General features: G+C 39.9%; 1 protein-coding gene across 5 annotated transcripts in view; it reads right to left on the bottom strand.

Annotated features, from left to right (window-relative positions):
- Positions 1-18,875, bottom strand: part of LOC119480426 (guanine nucleotide exchange factor VAV3) — a 113,823-nt gene that overhangs the window by 32,151 nt on the left and 62,797 nt on the right. For all 5 annotated transcript variants that reach the window (XM_037756616.1, XM_037756619.1, XM_037756617.1 and 2 more), the window contains 8 exons: positions 18,603-18,706; positions 18,390-18,489; positions 18,032-18,127; positions 13,449-13,517; positions 11,904-11,990; positions 11,694-11,779; positions 10,971-11,103; positions 5,445-5,554 (listed from right to left, as the gene is read on the bottom strand). In XM_037756616.1, coding sequence (XP_037612544.1) covers positions 5,445-5,554; positions 10,971-11,103; positions 11,694-11,779; positions 11,904-11,990; positions 13,449-13,517; positions 18,032-18,127; positions 18,390-18,489; positions 18,603-18,706 — 785 coding nt within the window. The remainder of the gene's footprint in view (positions 1-5,444; positions 5,555-10,970; positions 11,104-11,693; positions 11,780-11,903; positions 11,991-13,448; positions 13,518-18,031; positions 18,128-18,389; positions 18,490-18,602; positions 18,707-18,875) is intronic.

The raw sequence follows: 18,875 nt of genomic DNA, 5'->3' as shown, positions 1-18,875 counted from the left end.
AAAAAAGTATGTAAAAAGAAAAGATAATGTTGTTTGGTGTATTTAGTATCTAGAGTGATCTATATGTCACATGGCTCATACTACTGTAGATCACCATGTTTGGTGAGGTGAATAAAGCAAACAAAAAATCAACAGGCAGGAAATTGATAAGTAGTTTATTACAGTAAAGTACCTTTAGGTTGATTCATTTGACAAACTATAACAGATCAGAGACAAATACATACTGTATACATTGAAAATATCGAGGATAACACAATAAAGTTAAAGGATAATTTATTTCCATTGCAGTCTGACATCCATTTTTTGAAAGCGAGCTGCCAAAAAGAATCGCATTCTCCAACTAAGATGTCAGAAAATCAAATCCAGAGGACAAAACGGTAAACAAAGAGCTTCAAAAGAATTATGCTAATCTACTAGTTTCTTGCATTCAAAATGCAGCGTCAGCTAAATTCGCAAGAGTTGGAGCGTCCTTGAATGCACCGCTGAGTTTTTCAATATAGTCTCTCTGCTCAGGTACCTGCCTCACTACATGATGATAATAATATAACTTGTGGTATGAAATAAAGAAAATCATTACATGATGTCTCCATATCTAGAGTTCAGGTTACACTCTGAGCTGCAGTGGGCACAAATGGAGCAAATATGATTAAAAAATATATATTTTTATAAAACGGTCACTATATCCTGACAGTAGTGCATGAGACAGGTAATCTGAAAAAAATCATCTGCCTCTGTGTCCTCCGGTGCCCCTAATGGCATCTGCAAGATTTCAAAGACCGGAGGAAAACAACCAATCAGCTGGAGCCTTGCCGTCTCTGAGCAGCTGTCAATCACTCGCGAACTCCGATCAAACGGTCAAATATGAATCAATATTCTGTTACTGTAATGCCTATTTCTCGCCTCAAATGTTTTCAGAAACATCTTGTAGTGTACTGTTTAGCTTTAAAATGAGAAAAGTTAATGACCCGGCAGCCATGTTGAGATCAGTTGAGGAAATACCAAGCACCACCCACCAGCCGGAGCACAGCCAATAGGAACGTTCTCTCTCTGAAATGACCTGTGATTACCCAAAGTCTCCCGTAACGGGCTAGATTTTTTAAAGCCTGAAAACAGAGTCTACTTTTCTCTCAGAACACTTGAATTACGATATGCTGAACGGTTATTGATTTGGCCCAATGATGCCAAAAACATTCTACCTATTGCAGGTTTTTATGTTGTGAATTAAACAAAAACACTTGCTTCGGATTAGGCAACAAAACCACTTAGTTAGTGTGACGCCCCTCCCCCTGTCTTGGCCAACCTCAGCAGGAGGGAGCCCCGTCAGCTTGATTGGGCTCACCTGGACCTTCCAGGCTATAAAAGCTGCTCCATGTGCTCACTGTCTCACCTACAGCCACATCCACCTTGCAGCACCTTCTTTTGGTTCTGCACCTCCACAGCCACACATTCATGCACTTCTTTAATTTTGCTGACATTACTGCTCTACACACTCTATTGTTTATTTGAGTTAACCTTAGTTTAATAAATGATGTTTGGTTTTACATATAACCTTGCGTGGACTCCTGATTTCCTGAGCCAGTTTGTGACATTTAGGTTTAGGGAAAAACAACATAGTTGGGCTTAAAAACTACTACGTTTGTTAAGTTAAAATGTGACTGAATGGTGTGAACACAAAACACAAATAAAATGTAACACACGGGACACAAACAGCGGTCTCCTGGAAATCATAACATGGCAAACTGCAACCCAACAGGCAACAACAGCTGTCAGTGTGTCAGTGTGCTGACTTGACTATGACTTGCCCCAAACTGCATGTAATCATCATAAAGTGGGCATGTCTGTAAAAGCGAGACCCGTGGGTACCCATAGAACTCATTTACATTCACATATCTTGAGGTCAGAGGTCAAGGGACCCCTTTGAAAATGGCTGTGCCATTTTTTCCCTTGCCAAAATTTTGCGTAACTTTGGAGCGTTATTTAACCTCCTTCTTGATAAGCTGGTATGACATGGTTGGTACCGATGGATTCCTTAGATTTTCATATAGTTTCATGTGGTACCAGTATCTTCACTCCAGCTTCAAGGCTGAGCCCGCTACTACTTAAAAATCACAAGTTGCGTTAACGCGTTAAAGAAATTAAAACAAATTTGCGTTAACTTATCATTATAACTTTGACGGTTAGGACTCAATTTCAGAACAAGCAGCCGGACCAAACTGCATAATAAACACTACTGCTACTGTAGGTTGTACTACAAGTTACAGATGAGCCCAAATGAATGAATGAAAATTAGTCTTATTACACTTTTCAAACCGCTTCGCTCTTTGATGAAAGCGTGAATTTCAAAGCAAAAAAAAATAAAAAAAGGTTCACTTATAATTGCAGCCAACAGACTCTTCCAAGGCAACAGTAACATTTCACTGATACGCTTCTTTGAAGTGGGAAGGAGAGAATTGCAAATAGACAGGCAAGGTCTGCTTGAAGTGAACACACAGACGTATGCTTGGCCCCTTGGGACATGGATGAATGTATGTGTGTGTGTGTGTGAGAACGGAAAGAGACAGGATTTGCCCAAGTTTGCCTGCAGCATAAAGGCCTGTTTATTTCAAATTGAAGAGGTCTTTCCTTTGTTTTGCCGGTGTTACGATAGCCAGACATGATGACATTGTTGCGTAAGCGTTTCGCTTAATATGCACAGGTGCTGCTTTTCAAATAATTAGTCAAACCATAGTGCTACAACACGCTCGCTGAGAAAATGCGAGCGAGATGGAAGAAAGTGTTAAAGAAGAAAAAGAGACCTTCAGCGGCGTCCTCTCCTCTCTGCCGGGGTCAACCAATATATCCGCTTTGCAGGGAAGATTGTTGTTAACTATAAATTGCATACCGCTGACAAGAAAGCATTTTTACTATAAAAATAATCACACTGAAAGATATTGAATATGTTGCTATGGCATTACGACAAAAACTCATAAAACCCCCTGAGCTTCCTTTTTCTTCCGACTTGACTTTGAGAGGATGTCTGGCCTCTTCCAGCTCCGCTATTTCTCTGAAGCTTTTAAAGATGTCCGACGCCGCTTTTGTACAGTCTGCTGAGAGGTAGCCGCTTGAATTTTAAGGACTTCGTCTTCTTCTGACTTTCAAGGATGGAGTGCTCGCTCCGAGCAACAGTTTTGATTCCTCTGCTTTCTGTCCGTGGAGCAGTGTGTGTCTACCTGCCCCCTCATGTCTGCTGAGTCTTAGTCAAGCAGCAAACAGTGGGACATAAAAGGCGGCACACGAGAAAACAACTATTCACAGATCAGCTATTAAGCAGCGCTGTGGGAGCGTGTGATTGTCTGGCAACGCCTTTCTATTCTCGCAGCTCGTTAATTCAGCCCCAAAAGTTAATCAACCAGAGCCCCCTGTTTTCTCAGTCTCAAATCACACCACGCCTCATCCTCCTAATCCTCTTCTTCACTTCCTGTTAAGGCCTGTTGCTTTGCTTTGTAGCCTGAAAATGTTCTTTCACAGATTTTTCATTTCTTTTCATCATTCTCTTTTTTTCTCAGCTTTTATTTTTGTATTTAATTGCAACCTGCTTGAAAGCCCCACTGCTCTTGAATAATTGTCACTTCTGTCACTGGCGGTTCATCCTGGGATCCAATAGCAGGTATTCAGCTTTAGGCTAAATGAGACGCAGGCTTTTGTTCGCTGATATAGTCTGTTTTTGGAAATCTATGTCTATTCATTGTCATCCGCGTCACACACGATGGATAGGATATGGTTCTTCTCATGAAAGAGATACATTTTAAAAAGAATAGTCAAAATCGAAGCAGCAGAGGCCGAGATATCCTGACTTTTAGAATAAAATACTTGATCCTACAATTCCCATAATGCAACTTGTGTCTGGCAAACGTTCACATTTTTATATACAGACTGTATATAAGAAGTGGACGTAGTCACCGTGACCTCACCCATTGGTTTGTGGACTGCCATTTTGAAGCCTCGAGTTCGGCATTTTGGCGGAGCTAAGTACAAACGAATGCTGAATAAGACATTTTTCAGGCGACCAAAAAGGCTATAATTAACTTTCATGAACTGAAAACAGACTGTGAAAGAGTTAAAGCTCTAAGACGAAAACACGGACAACTCCCAGACCGGACAACGCCGTGGTAACGACCTGTCAATCACAAGGTAGCCCCGTCCTAAAGCATCCCCTGCTTTATGGTCTACTTGACTCTAAATGGGACCATAATTTACTAAACAAATGTCATGTTGTATTGAAGAGGACTTGAAACTAGCAATTTAGACCATAAACTCATGTTTACAATGTTTACTGAGGTAATAAATCAAGTGAGAAGTAGGCTCATTTTCTCATAGACTTCTATACAATCAGACATATTTTTTCAACCAGAGGAGTCGCCCCTGCTGGCTGTTGGAAAGAATGCAAGTTTAACGCACTTCGGCATTGGCTTCACTTTTCAGACCCGGATGTTGCCCACTGTTAAAATATTGCAGTCACTGGGACCAAACTGGTGTAACCGTGACAACATCACTATGACATCATTAGGTTTAGACTTTACAAAGCTTCTCCAGAGCCCCAGAGGAGATAATACAGCTGTCCTCAACTGTCTGCTATACTGCACCTGTTGTACAATTTGTAAGCACAAGACAAATTCCTGCACACGTCTCGGTCGTGATGAACGCAGCGTTTCTAATCTCATTGAATTGCAGCTTTATTTCATGGTTTGAAATGAGTGAATTGCATCCTGTCTGACTCCTGACCCCCTAATGTAGATCAACCAGCAGCTTCATACAACAATTCAGCTAACAAGTCACATCTTCACACACCTTCCTGTGCTATAAGATCTTCACTCTTCTGTTTTTTACACTCATTACAACCACACTTTTGTCCAATGTTGTATGAATTGTGCTTTTTAGTTACTGTAGTAAAATTAATATCTAGCTATCTACTGCAATGTTACTGTACACCCAATACAACTTGTTTGGCCTGTATGTGTCAACACTGTGAAAGATCCCCTTTCTTGGCTCTAAAAGTGAAATACTACAGCTCCATTTGTCACTCTTGGCACCAGTTTGACAGTCACTTTAGGCGAATTTGGATCCAGTTCAGGACTCGGACTGGTTGATGCAGTTTAACTGCATACACCTGCAATTAAACGTAACTGCTTTTGTTCTCTGAGTATAAAGTGCTAATAAAATACTGGAATCCAAATATCGTTTTTGTGCATTTTCAGTCTTTTTCTGCTTTTAAAAGTTAAGTGTGCAACTTCTAATCTGCTCATCTTTCTGTCACAGTGTCGCGTGCCTCATAAATCATCGAGTAGCCTAACTTGAACAACAGGACGGGCGACGTGTGCTTTTTGATGCTGTGACAAAGAGACCCACACACTTATCGCGCTGTGACGCATGAACACACACAAAAAAAAAAAAAAAAACACACTCACATGGCCATGCCAAACTGCTCCAGCCACTTCTTTTTCAGCTCTTTGGTCTTGAAGAAGAATTCAAAGCCGCTCTGGCCCTGGTTGTGAGTGAGGTAGAATCCGTAGGACCACTGCGACAGGAAAGATAAACACACACACATTTCAGACGGAGAATAAAACAACGGCGAATAAAATAAATTGAGGTTTTTCAAGTGAAAGACAAATGGAGCAGGAGGGGGCAGAAGCTGACGGAGATGGGATGCAGGGAGACAGATGGAGACAAAGGGATGCAAAATGAAAGAGGGATGCCTCGGGGAGAGCAAACACAAAGGCTGAAGGGTTGGAGGGCGGCAGAACTGACAGACAGCGACAAAACAGGAGAGGAAGAGCATGAGGGAGAACAGGAAAGGAGTGTGAGGTAGCTGTGCCATATAACTGCTGGGCATCAGACAGCATGCACACACCCAAGTAGTGAGTGGGCTTGTAATCAGCCACCGTTACCCACTTCAAAGGCTAAATATTACTCTATTAGCCTCTGTGTCAACACATGCCTCTGTTCTTTTATACGGCATCACTAAACAGATGCTGTGAGATGCACTTTTTTATGACTCCTAGGTGGGGTTTTTGAACTTCTAGCACTCAACTCTGAAGGCTAAAAACATGCCAAGCTCACAGCGCTGTCAGGGAAGCGCAAAGGCTCGTCTTCACTATTGAAAGAAAAGAGAAAAGGAAAGCAGCGCTCTACAGAGGCATTCCCAGTGGACACCAAGATATCTCTAGCAACCAATTTGTACAGAGAAGGAGAAGGTGTTTGTCTGTCAGTTTAGGTCTTTTTTTGTTTGTTTGCTGTGTCTTTGGAATTTAAAAGGATAGCACATCCACACTGATAATGTGAAGGATGTCTTTGTTGATCTTCCTAATATATAATGAATCCAACCCTTTGTCATGCGTTTCACCATGTGGGTCAATGTGCCCAAGTGAATCCGTCAATAACACGTTTTTTGGCCAATTGGGGTCAGCAGAAACATGTTGCCAACACAACATTGACATATTATCCCCTATTAAGTTGATACGGTGAAACTTGTTAGCATACAGCTGCCTATGTACACATCCAGCAGACACTGAATAACATTCATTTTGAGTCATGTTTCTATTCACCAGGTGAATGTAAGTCTAATATTCATTCTCTTTTTAGCTCTGCTTTTGGTCTCCACCAACTCCTGAGGGAAATATCTGGCTCTTTAGCTGCTAAATAGAGTCCTAAAACATGGAAATTAGTTAGCATTTTAGCACTTCCAGTTTCCTCGTCTGGAAGTCAATAGGTGTTTTTGAATGGGTTTTTAGTCAGATGCCTGAAATAAGTCTGTGGTTAACACAAGCTGAAGAGATTTTAATGTTTTGTAGGCTACTACGACATAAAATACGCCAGTAGACACCCCACTCGTGAATTTTGAAGCTTTTACTTGTCTTAAAAAAGTGGCTAAACTAACTAAATGTTAGTCATCACGCCAAACACTAGTCCGCCTTTAGCTCAGTAGCGGTGACGTGAAGTCATGCGACCGTGGTGTAGTTTGTTTATAGCCTAACGTTAGCTTTTTACTTCTGCCGATTGCATTCAAAAATCCTAAAAGTTTTGTTCATTCGTTAAGATTATCTTGCAGAACAAATCGTGCAAGTATCATAAACATTTTGCCACAGAGCTTATTTTCTGCAATAATCCAAAATCCAATGGAAAAATCCCATTAGCGTTTTGTTGAAGGAACCAGGGCGTTGCTAACTTCATCCCTGCAGCACTCTCTGCATGTTTGCTAGCTAGTCGCTAACTTTGTCTGGTATCTACAGGTATCATACTGTGAGTTTTTAGAGCATTTTTTTTGCTGTAAACGAGTGCTGCCTAAAACACCACTATAAGAGCAGTGAGATTGAACCAAAAACAAAGTAAAGTTGCGGGCCGGAGAACCAAAACAATGAGCTGAAAGAAGCTAAAATGCTCAATTTAGCCAAGGGGAACTGCAGAGTCGGGTGATGGTTATCTGTTGGATTGTCACTACAAGCGACACCTTACACATAACAGTGTGATCTTTCGTTATTATAAAAAAATAGTGATTATTGCAACTTTAACAGCTGAAATACATACAAGTACGATATCAGAGTTTCACTAAACGATTATCAGAGCCAAAAGAATTCACAATAACGATATTATCGTAATATCCATGGAAAATGTGAAAAAATACAAAATCTTTAACTTTGTTTATTGTGCGTTTTGTCTCTTTTTTCGCGAATGAATTACACTCAAAATACAAGTGTAGCGAGGTGGAGAAAGAGTCTGTAACCGTAACTGTAAAAAAGCGAGATTTAAGATGCGTTGGATTATTTACACTATATTTCCATATGTGTATTATTAACATGATATCAATATTACATATTTTAAACAATCACTTTTATCGTCAATACCGGTATATTGCGACACCCCTAATGTGAAGCTTTCATTCCACCACTTCCTGCTGCAAAATCTCAAACCATCAGCTTTAGCATGAAAAATGTCTTCAGTCCAATGGTGGCACAAAAGTTTCTACTGCTGTGTACAACGATTCGACTTTAAGGTTATTAGGTTTTACGACTTGAATGTAAATGTGATTCTTTTGCTCCTACGATGAAGGCTCTTATTGCTGCTTCCCTCCGACAGCCACTGTCATCATTGGCATTTCCATAACAAATATGTAATCAAACAAACTGCATCATATCCATCATGTCAGAGGTGAATGATACTGAGGTAGCTGAGGTTTCATAAAATAACTATATAAGCCCATATGGGTCTAAGCCCACTAATGTCTGCTATTTACAACATCATTATTACCCAAATCATTGTTTCCTGGCACGCCTTGGATATCATTCCTCATTATGATTGGCAATATTTTTCACCGCTTGGCACTTAGTATTCACTGTGTGTGTGTGTGTGTGTGTGTGTGTGTGTGTAGTCAGGCCCAAAGCGAGGTTTAATGATAACACCATCTGGGAGGAGGCAGACTGCTCTAGTCTGACACTTTCAGTATTACGCTGGTGAACGAACAAGACAATGTAAAACATGTGCTGGAACAAGCACGCACCAAATTATTTAAGACTCTTTTCTGGTGATTATTTTGCTGTTTGTGTTATGAGCCAGAAAGGTTTTTGCATGTAGTTCATTTTAGCAGCACATTAAGGGGATCCGGGGGCAAAAAAAAAAAAGGCATCAGCGGGGTGTAGATGGTTGGTACAGGTGCTTATAAAATACAGTTTATTTTTACTCAGTTTTTATGAACCTGCGTTTATCTGACAAATTGTTATGGCTGCTCATTATGCTGAAGTAGCGGCGTTAATTGGTTTGTCAGGAGTCCAACGCGGTTTCCGAGCTTTGCTGACTCAGTCATAAAGAGGCAATAATGGACTCAACAGTGCGAGACTTCCCTCCATTATAGCTGATTGGTTGTTATATGAGATGCTTGTTTTGTTCTTTTTATAATACAGAATGTTAAGAAGTGTGTACTGCTATTATTTCTTCACTTTTACGTGCTGCAACTGTGAAAGAGTGTTCTAGCGGCTATCAGGATGGATATGGCATACAGCCCTGGGTTAAATTACATGTCATCAAAAGCTGTTTTAGCCGGTATAAAATCCCTGTAAATCACCTCTTAAAGTGGGTTATTGCTTTTTGAAAATGGTGATAACACAGTGTAAAATTAAAAGCTTAATGCTCAAGACATGTTTTCTTTTTCAGTCAGTGACCTGAATCAGTGTGGATGACCAACAAACCGAAGCTTCCTTATTCTGCGTAAAACAAAACAATAAAATTAGACGTGTGCTTCACACTTTCCTCTCAGCTGTGATGTAGCATGTTAGCTGTAAAAATAAACCACTCGGCTGCCAGAATTACTGGGACATTTTGTCGTTGGATTAAAATTCAAGACCATGTGTCATTGCTGAAAGTCCTTATTTCAGTAGAGAAATGTGTTTCAATATTTTGTGTAAATATGAGCAATAAATGTGGTCTGCAATCCTGGCAGAAAAAAAAAACACTTCTTCTTTGGTTTTGACTTCAGATTTTATTTAATTGAGGCTAATGTTGCTGCATGTCTGAGGTAAAAACATCATCACTGTGGCCTCGCCAAAAGTGGAATTGAGTTACTCTCTTGGAACCGAAAGGGAAAATGCTCACAAAGAGATGTGTTGCTGCCAAAAAAAAAAACAGGAAAGAAAATAAGCTGAAATGACTGAAGGATGTGCCTATATCTTTTTCAAGGTGATGGCCAGATCTGAAACATGAAAAGCATGAACATGCTGGAGGGGAAAGTCACCTGGGAGACGCAGTCTGTGGGGGATCTGAACCTGGCCATGTTGTATAATACTAATAATGAACACCTAGACTACATAGCTTTCCTTAACAAAATCAGACACAAAGTGTATTTTTGTTTGTTTTGATGTCATACATCTCCTGTCTGGAATACATCTCTCTATACACCATGATGACCTGCAAAATCCTGCTATGTGTGTGAGAAACATTGCTGATAATCATGCTGCTGGTATCCATTACCGTGGATATTTCGAACACTTACACAGGTAACTTATGCATAAATTAGTGGTGGCTGCAATCAGTGGTTGCAGAAACAGTTAAATATAACAGAGCCATGTCTACGAAGATTCTTACTAGGGCTGTCAAAGTTACCGCGATAATAACGTGTTAACGCACATTTGTTTTAACGGCACTAATTTCTTTATTTTTAGGTTGTATCGGGCTCAGTTTTAAAGCTAGAGTGAAGATACTGGCATCATATGAAACTAGAAAACCTAAAGAATCCATTGTCCATGTCATACTAGGAAAACCTGCCATGGCAATTTTCAAAGGGGTCCCTTGACCTCTGACCTCAAGATATGTGAATGAAAATGGGTTCTATGGGTACCCATGAGGCTCCCCTTTACAGACATGCCCACTTTATGATAATCACATGCAGTTTGGGGCAAGTCATAGTCAAGTCAGCACACTGACACACTGACAGTTGTTGTTGCCTGTTGAGCTTGGTTTGCCATGTTATGATTTGAGTATATATTTTATGCTAAATGCAGTACCTGTGAGGGTTTCTGGACAATATTTGTCATTGATTTGTGTTGTTAATTGATCTACAATAATAAATATACACATATATTTGCATAAAGCAGCATATTTGCCCACTCCCATGTTGATAAGAGTATTAAATACTTGACAAATCTCCCTTTAAGGTACATTTTGAACAGATAAAAAATGTGTGATTGATGTCTGTAGTGACTATAAAAGTCTACTGACAGCCTCATGGTCAATCCTTCTCCCTTCAATATGTATTCTTGTTGGGGTAGAAACAAGATAGTGAAGCAACATTGTAAAGAAATTCTCTAACACCTAAAGATGACCCACCACACCGTATTCTTTGTTAGGGGATATTCCTCCTGGAGAGAAAGAGTGATCTCCTTTAAGATGCCACAGTAAAACAAGTAAACAGGGCTGTGTCTGAGTAGAAACCATATCTGTGTGCAGACCTTTCGGTTCTCCTTGTCCGACGTGGGGTTGTTGGTGATCTTGAAGAGGTGCAGGTCGATCACTTCCTTCATCTCGTAGTTGTCTCCTCGCCGCTTGCAAACAATCACCGCCGCGTCGAACAGGAAGATGTGCCTGCGGTTCAGAGAGCATCTGTGTCTTATTACTGACGCCGAAAAGATCGCAGGTGCTTTCAAAGATTATTTAGTGACATCTGTTCAAGAACTAGTGTCTAACTTTGATAATCCCTCGTATCCTCCACCTGTTTCTTCTACTACATCCCTTCAGCTCTCTTTCTCTGAGATCACACAGGATTAACTGTCTCTTTGAAATGCTTGTGATATGTGTAGTTTAAATATGCATTTTTTTTAAAGAATGTCAGCCTTATGTCTCTTCTCCACCATCTGATCAATCTCTGGATCAGGCTTTCTATCTTTCCCTCCTGCTGGAAAACTGCTCAAATCACCCCCCGTTTTAAAATCCAACTCTTGTTTCAAACTACAGTTATTCTCCCAGTAATACCAAAATTAAAGGAAAAAATCCCTTGTACTTCACTTCATTCTGTTCTTCAGCTACAAGACACACAGGTTTAGTTTCTAACAGCACTTTGGCTTAAAGCAATACATACTCTGGCAGTTTTCCAACCCAAGCACCTGATTAAGCTTCAGACAGACAGTCAGTCAGTCGGCGTTTGAGCCAACCAGCGTGTCAACCTGACATCTCACCTGTCCTGTTTAGCTCGTTTGTCCACCGAGGACACCCGTACCTCGCCGTCACCTTTGGGTCTCCCGTAGTTACTCAGAGCCTGATTCTGCAGAGAAAAAGAAGGAGACAGACAGAGATTGGGTGTGTGATCTGACAGGAATAAAAGGCATTTCCAAAGAACGCACAGTGTAAAATGAGATCTAATTATTTGGAAGAAGCAGGTGGCTTACCAGGTTTTCGATGGATTTCTGATACTGATCTATTTCTCGCAACGTCTCATTGTCTCGCTTGACTTCGTTGACGTACTGAGCCAAGTCCTGCAAAGAAATAATCAGAAAACAGTCTTTCATTTTCCCTTTTCCAATTTTTAAGGTATTCTTTCTTTTTGTGCTGTTTTTTTTTCTCTCTCCTATAAAAGGACTTATTGCTGGTGTGGGCTTGTAAACCCCAATGATACACTGTATGTGATATTAGGCAGCTGAGCAGCCTTTGAGGGCTACAAAATGAGCAGGACTTATAGATGGTGCATTTAGTGGAAGACTCGACATGACTTGCAATGAAGTGCAATATCTTTTAGTCTCTTTTCGGACAGGATCATGCTAGTTTGTAAGCTAACACAAGCTTCCATAGCAGACTGAGAACATGTCAGTAGGGAGAGGGAAAATATAATTTAACACAGATGTTAATGATCCTGGTTATTCGGGTTAATGATAAACAGCGCTTAAATGAATGTATGACTTCAGTAGTAAGTTAACCAACAATCCAACAAGCAATAATGATTCATTTAAAGGCCCTAAAAACTAATTTCCTATATGTCCTTTATGATCACAATTGTCTGTGTTCTTCTCACTAGTTTATAGATTTGCATGCACCAAGGAGGATTTAGCTAGCTTTAGATTTTAGCAACATTTGTGGGGCTGTTTGCTGAAGTTGCCAGTCCACTGTCACCACACCAGTGGGCAACATCCGGGTCTGAAAAGTGAAGCCAAGTGCCTTAAACTTGCATTCTTACTAATAGCCAGCAGGGGGTGACTCCTCTGGTTGCAAAAAGAAGTCTGATTGTATAGAAGTCTATGAGAAGGTGAGCCTACTTCTCACTTGATTTATTACCTCAGTAACATTGTAAACATGAGTTTATGGTCTCAATCGCTAGTTTCAAGTCTTCTTCAATACAGCATGATGTTCATTTAGTAAATTATGGTCCCGTTTAGAGTCAAATAGACCATAAAGCAGGTGATGCTTTTAGGGCGTGGCTACCTTGTGATCGACAGGTCGCTACCGCGGCGTTGTCCGGTCTGGGGGTTGTCTGCGTTTTCGTCTTAGAACTTTAACCCTTTCACAGTGTGTTTTCAGTTCATGAAAGTTAATTGTAACATTTTGGTCGCCTAAAAATGTTATACAGTGTTCGTTTGCACTTAGCTCCACCCTCTTTGTGTCACTTCTGGTTGCAAAAAAACAAGATGGTGACGGCCAAATTGCCAAACTCAAGGCTTCAAAACGGCAGTCCGCAAACCAACGGTTGGCGTCACGGTGACTACGTCCACTTCATATATACAGTCTACGCACCACGCACACACAGTCTCAATGAATCAAATGATCACGTTTTCAAGGGCTTTAAGGGAATGTAACGTCAATTGTGCACTCTGAAGGATTCATACTGGAAGAGTGACTATGAATATGTTTCTGTATGTAGCTTTGGGATGGACCTTCCACTCGGTGCATGCTGTGATAAAAGTGTGCGGAATTGAAACAAAGTGGATAAAATGATGACGTACCTTCATGGCATCCAGTGCCGTCCGCAGATTAGTCTTGTCTGTAGAATCAAGAGTGTGTTTCACCAGCTCCTATTAGACAGAAACGAATCACACACACACAAAATGAGCAAGTGCCCCGCGATGACAACGCGTTCATATCGTAAAACTGATTTAAAGCATTAACGACTAGCTAACTTTAATTATATCCCCAAAGTTAGAAATGGAAGGATTGATCTGCCAATCACAAAATGAAAAATAAAAACATGTAACAAACATTGTTATCCAGCTGCTAACACACACTACAGGCACATTCCACACATGAGAACGTGATGCTTTGGCTCTAGATATGAAATGAAAAAGGTTACTGCGAAAAGAATCCTGTCCTGAAATAAATCAGATATTGTGTTTGTGTGCACTGTGTGTGTGTGTGTGTGTGTGTGTGTGTGTGTGTGTGTGCGTGTGTGCGTGTGTGTGTGTGTGTGTGTGCACAAGTGTGTATCTGAAATTGCTTGCCAGTGCCTGACTGCAGCGTAAACAAGACATCTAGACATCAGCAGTGGAGGATAAGGAAGGATGCCATGCATGTCCTTCATACAGGCCCATACAAACTGTGTCCCCACACACACACACACACACACACAGGTACACAGGCACACACTGAGCCGCTAAGGGAGATATATGTGTCTGCTTGGCACTGCTCAAATCCCCGGTGTCAGTCAAGCTCAACCTGGGCATTATTATCACTAGCAAGACGACAGAGTCCTATTTATCAAGCGTTGCTCCCACCTCCACACATCCACAGAGATACAGGGGGAAGGGAGTGGTCACGCCGATAGCCGCGACCATACATGATGGACTCATTGAGGGAATCGTGTTGCGGTGTGTTCAGGAAGGGGGGATGGGGGGAGGACGGGGAAGAGAAATGATGAGCGGGAGGCGGTGAGGAAGAAAGAGAGAAAGATTGATGACCAAAAAAAGAGAGAAAGAAAGAAGCGGCGAGAGAGAGGAACTCGAGGAGCGAGAGGAAGTGACTCGACATTTGTTGTACAGATTCTGGCTGTCACCATGTGGGATAGTAACCCAGGTTGTTTTTTTTTCTTTTGGTGGGACATTTTTGCTGCATGCAAATATGAAGCATCACAAGGTTTCAGAGAGCCTAAATTAGGGATTTATATTGAGAACTCTGGTGGAATCAGCTGATTTGTGACTTAATGTTACAAAGAAAAGCTGAAAAACTATGAAAGAATACAACATGCATGGCAGGGCTGTTCCCTCTTAGTCGATTAGTCCCCTAATCGATCAATTCGGTCTTAGTCGACTAAGATTTCTTTAGTCGATTAGTCATTTTTTATACTTTTTTCATTCTGAATGACTTATTTCCAAGAAATTTATGAGCACATCTCTGGTGCTTTTGTGTGATCTTTGTGGAGAAACTCAGTTTTACAGATCTATCGATTAAATCAACGAATCACTTAGTCGACAAAATCGTATGAGTGTTAGTCGACGAAGAATTTCTTTGGTCGAGGACAGCCCTAATGCACGGTCACTATTCAAAGGCATGTAAACTGTTCTGTTACGTACTGAAGGTCTGGGCGATAATTCAAAATGATAATTTATTGTCTTTTAATGGAATCGTATTGTGATTAAATCATAAATCGAGACATCGTGATACACAATTATGTCGTCTAAACTGATAATAATAAGCACAGACTAACTCAAATTTCTCAGAAAATCTGATGCAAAATATTTTGGGGGAATATAATTTGAAGAGTTTCTTTTTACATCCCACTTGTGATCAACAAACTGTGTATACATAGAAGTATTTATTTATTTTTTTCTCTATAATTTCACTTGAAACTGTTGTTAATAAAATGACAAAATACTTAGCCCTTTTTATTAGTCAAGTATTTAATTCACACAGAAGTATACAAAAATAGGCTTTACCATGTGGTTATTTCATATAGACTATTTAGTTATTGAATTACCAAAAAACATGCTATATTGTGATATTATTGAGATATGAATTACTTATATCGTGGTAGGCCATATGGGCCAGCTCTACTGCAAACCAAACTTGTGCCTCACTAACAGGTATATACAGTTATGGAAGCAAAGAAAGGCCATAAGAAGCAGAGCGTTTCAGACAGAGGGTGAAAAGAGATGCTGCAGCACAGCCGGTATGAGAAAAGTAAAGCGTCTTTTGACATTAGATGGACATGTTCCATCGGTAACCAAGAATAAAAGCATGCACCTGAAAATAAGCATGATAGGTCCTCTTTAAGATTGCACAACCTGAAATTACCAACTGGAAATAAATAAAATCAGATGGATGGCTCTCCAAGTAAAATATTTATATCATTAAAATTCTACCATAAAGCATTCAGTAGAAATCAAATTTGAAAATGAGGTGTTCAGGTGCTTTTGACATTCAAATCCTTTTGTTTTTGCCTTTTTTTGCTTCCATTTAAGGCCTCCTAAATCAGACCATCCTGTTCTCATTATCATACACAATTAGCGAAAAAATAAAATTGTAAAACAAAACACACTAAGCCCTCCATCCTATGGATGATGAGGAGGATGATGTGCTCCTGTCACCTCCACACTCACCCACGCACACACATCTATTCATCAAGAGAAATGCTGCTGCTTCTCTTTACAGTAATGTACTATACATCACAGCAAACCCACATGTATTTCATACACAGAACACCTTCAACCTCTATACTGTGGGATCAATGTACAGTGTGTCTATGTGTGTGTGTGTGTGCATTAGACTGAAAGAAAAGGCCTTGCTCACTACTGACACGCATACATACACATGATTTACTCTGAGGAGATGTAGCTTTAGTACGTAGATATAATACAAATGCATGTTCAACATTTTAATCATGAAAACATAATATAACATCTTAGAATATTGCATGTAGTCAATTCAAAAGTCCTCTGAGACATTTTGGATCATTACAATGTTTCCATTTTCAGTGATGCGTCAGTAACTTCCCCCTGACTTTGTCCTACGTTTCCACGGCCCTCAGTTCAGCTTCAGATTCTCACCACTTCAAAAATACTTCACCCCTCCATCTGTCTCTCTTTTAGTTGTTTGTCTTCTTCTGTCTGCCGCTGTCTCTTTCAGTCCTCACTTCACTTTATCTATTTTCTCGCTCCTACTTCTTGATTGTCTCGATGAGATGACAATTATGCGCGGGTCATTTCAGACTGAGAGTCATAAAGAAGCTACAGAAATAGACGAGAGGAGTCTCAGAGCCTGAAGGACGCAGGCAGGTGACAGGGGGGACCCAAACGTGGTCAACAGCACCACCTAGTGACGCAGAGTCCTCTTGCTCATAAAGTCTGATTGGCAACGGTGGAGCCTTTGATCAATCCAAAACTCCCTGATGGGGCTCTGCCACTTACCGACAGTCATCTATGAAGTCAGTGAAGACTTTTAACTTTAAGTGTCTGTCCAGCTTTGATCATTTCATGACATTATATATACAGCTGTGTGAGTTTGGATGGAAATATAAGGTGATGGATAAGTATAGACAGCTTATTACACAGCTGCTAATACAATTCCTGCTTATCAAAAGGACAGAAGTATCATCAACAAATACACTTAAGTATATTAAGTATAACTTAAGTATGCATTATGCTGAATCGCACCTTTCAATGTATTATATTACTATATATATTTTATATATATATATAGATATAGATATGTGCCTAGATATGTAGAAAGTACATTTTTCTACACATACAGATAATGTATATACATTTATCTTTGGCAAAATTAAGGTGGAACAGATGTCATTTTTTCATTTTTCAATGTTACTGAGAAGGCAACATTGCCACATGCTCATTCTCATGTTTTCACCGAGAACATGAAGCAAAACCAGGAGGTGATGACAGCAGCACATCTGCATTAATCTGGAGTGTAGATTAATTTTGGTTAATGTTTTCCGTCTTTTTATGCACTCATTTTTGTTTTGGTCTACACCTTTTTAAACTGTCCCTTACCCCACATGCACGGTATCCTTTTACCGCACAAACTCAACTATATGTCTGACTTATCATTTTGTCAATTTAACAAAGTATAAAGCGGCCAAAATGACAAAAATTCAAGAAAAAGTGCCTATAGAAATGTACAAATCTTAAGTGATAATCACTCAAAATATTACTGTATAGGGATGAGAGAGTAACAAACAGGAACAAAGAATCTCACTGCCATGTCAATGTGTATGTGATCAATAAACTAAACTTGAAAGTCCATGTATGCCTGTAAATCACTGAAAATACTAATAATTCAATAAGTAATTCAGTTTAAAAAGAATATGGTCTACAGACATAAATTAAATATTGTGTGATTTTTTTTTTTTGTCTCTAAATGTTATATAAAGTCATGTTACTATAAATAAACTAGTTCTCGGTGTATACAAAGATGAGTAGTTGGACTCCAGAGGGTTTGATTGAGCAGAAAAACATGCCAATCTGAGTTCCCTGGTTCTCCCACATTCACAGCACTAATTGGAAAGCTGTGTTTTTACACCGTGATGACATTATGAATACATTAGAATAGAAACAGTATAGTATAGGTTGTAGTTATGTACCTGCAAGAGGAGGTGATACTTTAAGACCCGCTGCATAGGAACCACCAACAGATCCCTCAGTGTGAACTTGCCGTAGTTGGCTCTCTTTGAACATTCCTGTGAGAAAACAACAAAGAGCTAAATTCAACTTTCACTTTCTAGGTTTGATTACAGTGAAAGTAGGAGTCTCAAGGAGCAAGCTATTAGAGCTTAATAGAAATCTTTACAGTCGTTCAGGCTGTCTGCTATGGTGTCATCACCTGCAATGCCTCAGATACACACTTGAGGGCATTATCTGACCGTTCTGAGGTGATGAGAGATGAACACTTGTCACTGTGGCTCTAGATATTCATTCACTGACACTATAAAAAGGTTTTACCTCTAGCTTCATGCGTACGTCCTCTCTGTCTTTGCAGATGTCATCCAGAGAGGCGATGGCTGTTTCCACATGGCTGCAGTATTTCCCGTAGATCAACAACCTGCAGCAACAACAACAGCATAAAGGACAGTTAATAACGTCTTATATGCACAGAATCTATCGTAAGAGCTTTACAGAAAATGTACACACTAGAAGAGAATACATAGAGGTTACCTCTCTTTGAAAGTGATGAAGATCTGGTAAAGGTTCAGGGCACTTCTGTGGTGGACTGAGTCTTGGATTTCCACCAGTAAACATTTGTGAACTTTAACCAGTTCCTGAAACACGACAGCAAAGACCCTTTAATGTTGATGCACATCAAATTCTTTTTCAAACTAATGATTATTTTTATTTTATTTTTATAACTGATACTCATTTTAGCTCAACTTTCATTTGAAACTAAACATTTTAAAGAGGACTGAGCTGGCCGACTCTGTTATGATTGGT

This window comes from Sebastes umbrosus, chromosome 21, assembly GCF_015220745.1.
Source record: "Sebastes umbrosus isolate fSebUmb1 chromosome 21, fSebUmb1.pri, whole genome shotgun sequence".
NCBI lineage: Eukaryota > Metazoa > Chordata > Actinopteri > Perciformes > Sebastidae > Sebastes > Sebastes umbrosus.
Note: the sequence above shows the minus strand (reverse complement) of the source record. Positions and strands in the feature narration are given on the sequence as shown.